The sequence below is a fragment of the Pipra filicauda genome, unplaced genomic scaffold (assembly GCF_003945595.2).
Source record: "Pipra filicauda isolate LSUMZ 115617 unplaced genomic scaffold, ASM394559v2 scaffold80_size11013439_pilon, whole genome shotgun sequence".
Classification (NCBI taxonomy): domain Eukaryota; kingdom Metazoa; phylum Chordata; class Aves; order Passeriformes; family Pipridae; genus Pipra; species Pipra filicauda.
In genome coordinates this window covers 5857357-5865796 of record NW_024104987.1, presented here as the reverse complement: position 1 = coordinate 5865796, position 8440 = coordinate 5857357, and the positions used below count along the sequence as shown (strand labels likewise).

The following is an 8440-nucleotide window of genomic DNA, read 5'->3' as shown; positions in this document are numbered from 1 at the left end:
CAGAAACTTAGAGCAGAACAGTATGATGAGATTTTTATTAAGGTAATATTATATGCCTTTCGTTATATAAAAAACGGGATCCAAAGGATGGGATGAAAAGCTGGAAGGGCTCAGCCTGACCTCCCCGGCTTAAGGAAAAGAGACACCCGGCGGGTGTCGGTGTGACCCGGCCGGGGCGGGCAGGGAACAGGAGACCCCAAAAGCCCTCGGTGGGTGCGGGGGGGGCCCGACGCGGGTGGGGGGCTATGGGGGGGGGGGGAGCAGCGTCCTCTGCAGGCGGGAGGCCGCGCTGTCCCCATGGCAACCGCGGGGGCGGGGGGGCTCAGCGCTAAGCCGGGCCGGTCCCCGCGCAGACAGAGCGGTGGCAAAGCCACCAGCGGGTGACACGGGCTGCCGGAGCCGCCGGGACCGCCAGCGGGTGAGACGGGGAGGGGGGCAGCGGGAGGGTGTCCCCGGCCCCCGGGCAGAGCCCCCGGCCCCCCATCCCCGCAGAGCTTCCCCGCAGCCCCCGCGCGGGTCCCGCGCTCCTCACCTGCCCAGGTGTGCGGGGCGCGGAGCCCTCCGGCCGCGCTGGGGTCTCCAGACGAAAACTCTGCGCGTGTGGATTTATTTATTGCACGGCGCTGGGAGGTGGATCCGTGACGGGCTTTGCCTTCCATTCCGTTCAGAGCTTTACTGATTTTAGTGTTCGCGAATTGTTTCTGTACTCGGAAAACTGCTTTAAACTCGCTCCCGCAGCGCTTGTGAAAACCCGTGTGCAGTGACCACCGACCCTCAGATGCAGCCGATGTTACAGGAGATACAGGGCTGGGATTGCCCATCCTGGGATAACGACTTTCCTTCCCTCTCTCCCTCCTCAGGACGATGGCTTCCATCGAGGAGCGCACCTTCATCGCCATCAAGCCCGACGGCGTCCAGAGGGGGCTGGTCGGGGAGATCATCAAGCGCTTCGAGCAGAAAGGATTCAAACTGGTGGCCATGAAATTAATACATGTAAGCTCTCCTTAACTGGTATGTCTCCCCTTTCTTTCATACCACCTGTAGCCTTGAAATAGAGCAGCGTGCTGGACCAGCAAATGTAGTCTGCAGAATATTTAAACCTGAAATTTTGAGAAGTCTTATTTTGGGTGTTTTTGGAAAAGTTCCAGTTCCCAGCTCTGGCTAAATGCTTTAGGCATGCTAAGCATGCTAATTTTAGTAACCTGATGTCCTTAGTCCGAAGAGAATATTTCAGGTGCATCCCATGCCTAATAAATATCTCTGAACATCTTCCACAAATCCCAGGTCACATAAACCATCTGTACTGGTTACAGACACTTTTCTAAGCTCAGTTGTGGTTAAAGCAAACAGTTCAAATTCATATGGACCAGAAGTGCTCCTAGGAAGATGCTAGAAATTCTGAATTTTGAAGTGCGTGCAAGTTTCCGGATTACCAGTGCTCTGAGCTTAATCTCTGTGATTTCACTATGCTCTTAAGTTCTTACAGTGAGCTTTTTTTGTTTGTCTGGCTGGTTTTGAACACAGGCCTCTGAAGACCTTCTGAGAGAACACTACATTGACCTCAAGGACCGGCCCTTCTACGATGGGCTGGTGCAGTACATGCACTCGGGACCTGTTGTGGCCATGGTGAGTTCCTGACAGTGAAGCTCAGCTCAGAAAAACACTGCTTGTCTTACCTGCAATGAGATTGTGTTACCTATTGAATTCTAGTTTACTTTTAAAAGGACCTAAAAACCCAGATTCAAATACTATAATTAAGATGTGCTGTTAACACTTTTTTTTTTTTAATCTTTTCTCATAATCTTTCTCTCATTCCAGTAAATATATTGAGGAAGAGGGATAAAAGGGGAACCAAAGATGGACCTTGAAAAACAGTAAACCTGCACAAAAGCCCCCTCAATACAAAATGCCATGTATTAGGCAAGCTGAAAAAGGATGGTGAAATGTTTTTATTATATTCCTAAGTTAGAGTAACTTTGAAATTTTTTTTCGATCTAATTTCATTGGAAGGGACTTCCTCCTTTTCTTCTTGATAGTGTATTTGAAAAATAGGTGAGGTTTGGCTCTTCCATGAGTAAAGATGTTTAAAGTATTGAGATTTAAAATGGTTCTCTCCCCATTCTGGGTAAGAAGGGGGATTGTGCAGAAGAAGAGAACATCAGCAGATGTTCATGAATCTGACAGAAAAATTAGGGATAAAATAAGTCTCACTAAAACAAATATTCAGATGGTGACTTGTGCCATGATGGGCAGCCCTGTGTCCTTGTGGAAATTGTCTGTTGCTAAGATTTAATAATCTCAATGGATTTTTTTTTTCCTTCTAAGGTGTGGGAAGGTCTTAACGTGATTAAGACTGGAAGGGTGATGCTGGGAGAAACTAATCCATTTGATTCCAAGCCTGGCACTATCCGTGGTGACTTCTGTGTTCAAGTGGGAAGGTATGTTCTAAAACTCTTGATATCATCCAAAGACACTAAATATCAAGTGTTATATCATGATATATGGAGGAACTGTGCTCCATCCTTCTCTATCTTACTCATGGAGCTGCCATTCCCTGGGCTCAAGTAATTTTGTGCTCTAAGGATGGAAATTGAGTTGTGGTTGTCCCCATTTTGACAAAAATGAGGAGCAAAGCTGGGACTGCCTGTGCTGTGCCTGCTCCTGCTTTACAGATGCTTAAAGCTCCTCTCCATAATGGAAACCACTTCAAAACAAGAGCCTTGCTTTGTTTCGAGTTTGAGGATTCTCTTACTCTTCTATCCACCTTTTTGTTTTCCTAGGAACATCATTCATGGAAGTGATTCTGTGGAAAGTGCTGAGACAGAGATCAATTTATGGTTCACTCCCGAAGAACTGGTTGATTACCGAAGCTGTGCTCATGAGTGGATCTATGACTAACACTGAGCCTGCATCTTCTGATATCCCTACTGCCCGGGAGCAGCTGCCAGCCTCTAGCTATTCCAAAGCCCTGGTAGAAACCTCAGGAATCTGTGAGATTGCTCTGTTGTGAACGTTAAATAGAGCCAGTGTTTGCTGCTGCTTTGATTTAAAGGCTGTCCAGTCATAGATGGAATTGTACTTTTAAAAAGCTGCTTCTGGGGTTGAGAGATATGAGATCAAGACACAGAGCATATTTTCCTGGAACACTTTATAGTCATAGAGAGTATTTTGGTAAATAGAAAAAAAAATTTTGGTCAAAAAATATCCAATAATTCCGTGTGCAAATGGCTTGGTGTTAGAAGTTAACTTTGTTCCAACGTTAAAGGACAACTGGTGGTTTGTGAGTATGTTGCTAAGATGTCCAAATGCTGAGGACTGAATTTGATATCAAGTGTGCCCCATGCCCAAAACAGCTACAGAAAAAAAGCCCATTTCCCCCCCCAAAATGCTCTGTGCCCGTACACAGAGCTCAACTCTGATTAACATGACAACTGTCCTCCACGCTAACACTGTTTTAACTTGCTTTTTTCCCCCCACATGGGATTTATTTAGCATTTTAAGGAAAGATTAACCGGTCAGGCTTTATGAAATGCCCTTTTATGTGAAAAGAAGATTAATGTGAGGATGGATGAGGGAGATCTACCTTCAGCCACTTCACAGCAGCAGCCCTCTGGCATTGCACAGAGCAATAAGTGATGTTTGCTTTGCTGGCTGAACAGCTGATAATTTAGGGTTTGATAATTCAGGTTTGTTCTCATTTGTGTCCTTTCCATAGTAGTTGGAACTACAAAGCAAACTGTCCTTGGATGAAGTGTTTTAGAAGTGTTTTGTATTAATTTAATGATGTAAAGAAGTACAGTCATAATAATGCTGAAGGTATTTCAGTAGAGCCCTCTGCTTCTATCAGAGAGAAACATCAGCCTCTTGCAGAACTTCTAGCAGCAAAAGTTGTACTGGATGAGGAACAAGTTGGGATTGATATTATGTATTTATTTACCTGCAACATTATATTCACTAAGAGCAAGTGTTTCATGGAATTAGTTGTTTGATTCCCATGATTTTTTTCCCTGTAGTGAGACTCAAATAATGAACTGTGCAATGTATGTTGAACTGAATGCTTATGATACTTTATAGAGATATTGAACTCCTAAAAAAGAGATGGTACAAAATGAAACATTTGCTATTTCTTAAGTGAAATAAAAGGATATTTTAATTATATTGTCTTATATCAATGAGTATGTGGAGATGGAACAAATTTCCTAAGCATGTAGGTGAGGCTGTGAGTTCCTCTTCTGAAATTATTCACTGTTACAGAAGGTAAATACTGAAGTTAAATGTTGGAGGAAAGGGAGTACGTGACAAACCTGGGCATGAGATGAGTAATCTCCAGTTCCATTTTTGCTTGAAAGGTTACTTGAGATTTCTTTTTCTTGATTTGATTACTACAAAATGGAGAAACGTGGGTTATCTGGGGATGTGGGGGTTGTCAGAAAGCTGCTGATTAGTATTTTTAATGTGATGAGACTGGGAGGAGGTGGAGGACAGCAACATTCCTGCATGGCTGAGGTGCCCGAGCAGGTCCAGTGTCAGTGTCCCATCAATAAGAGACTGCACAAGGACTGCAAAGGGCTTTTCATTAATATCCCCTCTGCAGTGACTGTGTATGATTATATCTCGCTCAGGAAGAGAAAAGGTGTTTTGTAAACTAGTAAAGGGCAACTTATCATAATGTTTAATAACAAAAAGTAACAACCCTTCCTGCTTCTTGCTAGGACACAGTACTGGGACCGTGTCGTTTTATACCTGTGTTTTTCAGCTTCATCTTCCTGGATCCCAGCAAAATCACCGATAACTTCCCTGGGTTACAGATCCCACACCACTTTCCTGTGAGAAATATGCTTTCAAGGCGTGCTGGGCTGGCTGCACCATCCGCCGCCAGACCGCGGGAACACCTGAAAACGGCAGCGCCAGCACCAATAAGTAAAAAAAAGATTTAGTTAAACATCCGCAATCGCTTCAGTGTGCCAGAGCCTTAAAGCCCCCGCTGCTGCAGCTGTAAACTAATAACCCTCGGGCGGCTTTCGAGGAGGCGAAGGCGACAGGTGCGGTGGGGACAGCCCGGCCAAGGGACAGCCCGGCCAAGGGACAGCCCGGCCAAGGGACAGCCCGGCCAAGAGCCCCCCCGGCTCGGCGGCGGCCGAGGGAGCGCAGCGTTGGGGCACAGCACCAGCGGCACCGGGAGCCACCGTCCTGTCCCATCCCGTCCCATCCCGTCCCGTCCCGGTCCGCGCTGGCGGCCGCGGGCGAGCGCGCTCCCGGACGCGCTCCCGGGCGCGCTCCCAAGCGCTCCCCGCGCCCCGCCGGGCCCGCCCCGAAGCGCCGCCGCTCTCCCGGCGGCTCCTCCTCTGCGCGGGGCGGGGGATCCGCCGCCCTCCCTCCTTCTCCTCCTCCTCCTTCTCCTCCTCTTCCTTGGGCGGCAGCGGCTGCGGGAGCTGCGGAGAGGTGAGGCCGGGCCGGGCCGGGCCCCGCGCTCGGGGAGCCCGCGGGGGGCGGGCGGAGGGGCCGCCCGGGTGCGGGCGCGGCGGAGGGCGGCGGTGCGGTGGGTCGATGCCGGGGCCGGGGGGACACAGCGGGGCCGGGGGGGCTCATCCATCGCGGTGCCACGTGGGCGCGGCGGGCGGGGCGGCGCGGCCATGGCGGGCGACCTTGAGGCCGATGGTCGCCCCGCTCCGCCCGCAGGGCCATGGCTGGGAACGCCGAGCGCACCTTCATCGCCATCAAGCCCGACGGCGTCCAGCGGGGGCTGGTCGGGGAGATCATCAAGCGCTTCGAGCAGAAAGGGTTCCGGCTCGTGGCCATGAAGTTCGTGCACGTGAGTCCCCGCATTCCCCCCAAACGCCTTCCCTTGCCTGCCAGAGAGGGGCTTGGGCACGCACAGGTCATCTTGGGCACACACAGATAACCTTCCTTTGCGGCTTTTTCCGCGTCAGAATGGGAATCTGATAGCGGACGTGCATCAGGCTCCTTTTCCTGCCCAGCACCGGGTCTTCCCCCTGTCCAAAGGAAGCACGTTTTGCCCAAATGGTTCGGTGCAGCCCGACTGGGAGCTGAACCGACCTTGACTGAAAGGTTGTGTTGGGTAACAGCACCCAGGCAGCCCGTGCTCTGCTTATCGCTGAGGGTCACTGCAATGCAAAGAAATAATATTGACAGCTCGCAACACTGACACTGCCACAGAGGACAAATGGGCCGTGCACTCCTTTAATTTTACATTAGGAGCTTGCATTGATACCCACAACAGCACTGCAGGGCTGTTGATAACATTAATGACTGGTGAGTCCAGTCACTAGTGCCATAGCCTTGCAGCAGCAACACCTCTTGTGATATGACATTCAAAAGCTGATATTTGATGTTACATCTGCCCTTTTAAAGGCCTCTGAAGACCTTCTCAAACAACATTACATTGACCTGAAAGACCGCCCCTTCTTCCCTGGTTTGGTTAAATACATGAACTCTGGACCTATTGTGGCCATGGTAAGTGGCTTGATTTTAGTTAAAGATGACTTGCTTGAATAAATTTGTCTTGGTTTGTAAATTATTTAAAATAGTCAGAGATACTGTTACAGAAACAGTTTTTCAAACTACCCAGTTCAGATAGCGGCAAAAGAAAACAAAAAAATTAAAATTAAGACAGTCAAGAAATTACTATATATTACTAAGAAGGAAAGTGCATGTATAAAACATGTATTAAAATGCTTAACACGTATTAAGCAAAATTCCTGAGAGCAAATCTTCTGCACCAAAAATCTTCTGTATTAGGCAAAAAAGGGTGAGGCTCTCTGACACAGAAACCCATTTTCTGTGTCATTCTTTCTTGCACTCCCCTCAAAACAATGTACTTGGTCCAGTAGCATCTCCTGACTCTGTACCTAACTAGGAGTGCCTGCAGCTCATCAGGGTGTCCTTATCCTACCCAAACAGAAAGGTTTTGGAGTTGGCCTTATGCATTATTTAAGTCTGAGGCTTGGAAAAGTATCTCCTTCACCGGAGTAACAATGTTGATGGTCCTTTTTACAAACACTTCCAATTCATATGTTTTTTCCCTAGTCACTCCTACAGGCCTAAGAGAGAGGATCTAGGCAAGGTTAATTTTTTTTAGTGGTAGAGGCCCTGTTTCTTTGGAAAGTATGTTATTAGCAAAGATTAATCTTTGGTATTTTGTATGAGCATGGATTAACAGAAGTGGTTTTGTCTTTTTGCCTTAAGGTATGGGAAGGACTCAATGTGGTTAAAACTGGGAGAGTAATGCTGGGGGAAACCAACCCTGCAGACTCGAAGCCTGGTACCATCCGTGGTGACTTCTGCATTCAAGTGGGAAGGTTTGTACTCAGTTCATTAATTGAGATCAAAACCAACTACTACTCCATGTTTAACAGCCAACATAAAATCTGATGGTAGTCTTTTATATCTGGAAAGCCAGAATTAGTGGTGGATACCCTCATCTGATGGTATTTCATTTGCAGGTCACAATCCATAACTGCTACTTAAGAAAATGGTACAAAAGTGACTCTGTCTGAAATCCAGCTCCTCCTCAGAGCAGCACGTAAGCTCAGGCAGGGGCTGGTGTAGAACAGTAGCTCTCATGACCCTGCTAGGCCTAATTAGGTCTCAGAGTGAAGCTGGTGTAACACTGGCCTGGAAATAAAAGTAATAGTCTCGCAGCTCTAGATGCTTCATCCAAGTTTCTGCATGTGGAGAATGATGAGGTCGCTGAAAGTGTATTTTTTATAGAGAACAATGTTTGTCTCCTTCCACAGGAACATCATCCACGGCAGCGACTCCGTGGAGAGCGCGCAGAAGGAGATCAACCTGTGGTTCAAACCCGCAGAGCTCATCGACTTCAAGCCTTGTGCACACGACTGGATCTATGAGTGATGAGTTTCCACAAGGATTTGTGCCTTCTAATGCACCATCTCATTCCAGCTGCTGACCTGGGAGCAACCACGGTTATCTTAGTGCTCAAAGTGACTGTCAAATAAATGGGTGTGAACTAACTCCTTGTGGTGCTTTCACTTCCAACAGACCCCGTGTTCAAACAGCCATGCAAGTAACTTTAGACATGCAGTATTTCCCTCCTGTAGAAGGAACAGTTAACAAGAAATGCCGTGCACTGGCACATCAGAATAAAAATGCAGGGAGTTGTGTCCCTTGCACAGTTGCTTTGAAAGCTCCTGAAATCATGGCAGTGGCAAAGCCAGTTTGCAGAGAGCTGACAGGAGGCTGGAGCTGCTTCCAGCACAGCCGAACTGAGCTAGGGGAAAAAAACGGGATACTACACAATTTCCTTCCTTACACAACTGTTAATACCAAATGAAATGAGACCAAGTGCAAAGCTTGCTCTCTATTAAATGCTTATGTAATGCCACCATCTCATATTAAAACCCTTAGCTTGTGCTCAGCATCTTACATGGTTCAATTGTGGTCAGACCAACATACCCAG

General features: G+C 47.8%; 2 protein-coding genes across 2 annotated transcripts; both read left to right on the top strand.

Moving 5' to 3' along the window:
• The first annotated feature begins 317 nt into the window (after window positions 1-317).
• LOC114003020 (nucleoside diphosphate kinase-like) lies at window positions 318-4156 on the top strand. The gene is made up of 5 exons (XM_027749514.2): window positions 318-418; window positions 861-993; window positions 1525-1626; window positions 2326-2438; window positions 2781-4156. The coding sequence occupies exons 2-5, from the start codon at window positions 865-867 to the stop codon at window positions 2896-2898; spliced, it is 462 nt and encodes a 153-aa protein (XP_027605315.1). The 5' UTR covers window positions 318-418; window positions 861-864; the 3' UTR covers window positions 2899-4156.
• Window positions 4157-5342: 1186 nt separating this feature from the next.
• Window positions 5343-7994, top strand: LOC114003019 (nucleoside diphosphate kinase). Its single transcript, XM_027749513.2, has 5 exons — window positions 5343-5442; window positions 5680-5812; window positions 6373-6474; window positions 7207-7319; window positions 7758-7994. Exons 2-5 carry the CDS (start codon window positions 5684-5686, stop codon window positions 7873-7875), a joined length of 462 nt encoding a protein of 153 aa, XP_027605314.1. The 5' UTR covers window positions 5343-5442; window positions 5680-5683; the 3' UTR covers window positions 7876-7994.
• Window positions 7995-8440: the final 446 nt, after the last annotated feature.

What these genes read in the sequence shown, in the direction of transcription:
- LOC114003020 (XM_027749514.2), top strand. Translation starts at nt 865, where the DNA reads ATGGCTTCCATCGAGGAGCGCACCTTCATCGCCATCAAGCCCGACGGC. An exon ending in TGGCCATGAAATTAATACAT is followed by an intron (nt 994 to 1,524) that starts GTAAGCTCTCCT and finishes TTTTGAACACAG; the next exon opens with GCCTCTGAAGACCTTCTGAG. An exon ending in CGGGACCTGTTGTGGCCATG is followed by an intron (nt 1,627 to 2,325) that starts GTGAGTTCCTGA and finishes TTTCCTTCTAAG; the next exon opens with GTGTGGGAAGGTCTTAACGT.
- LOC114003019 (XM_027749513.2), top strand. Translation starts at nt 5,684, where the DNA reads ATGGCTGGGAACGCCGAGCGCACCTTCATCGCCATCAAGCCCGACGGC. An exon ending in TGGCCATGAAGTTCGTGCAC is followed by an intron (nt 5,813 to 6,372) that starts GTGAGTCCCCGC and finishes GCCCTTTTAAAG; the next exon opens with GCCTCTGAAGACCTTCTCAA. An exon ending in TTCTGCATTCAAGTGGGAAG is followed by an intron (nt 7,320 to 7,757) that starts GTTTGTACTCAG and finishes CTCCTTCCACAG; the next exon opens with GAACATCATCCACGGCAGCG.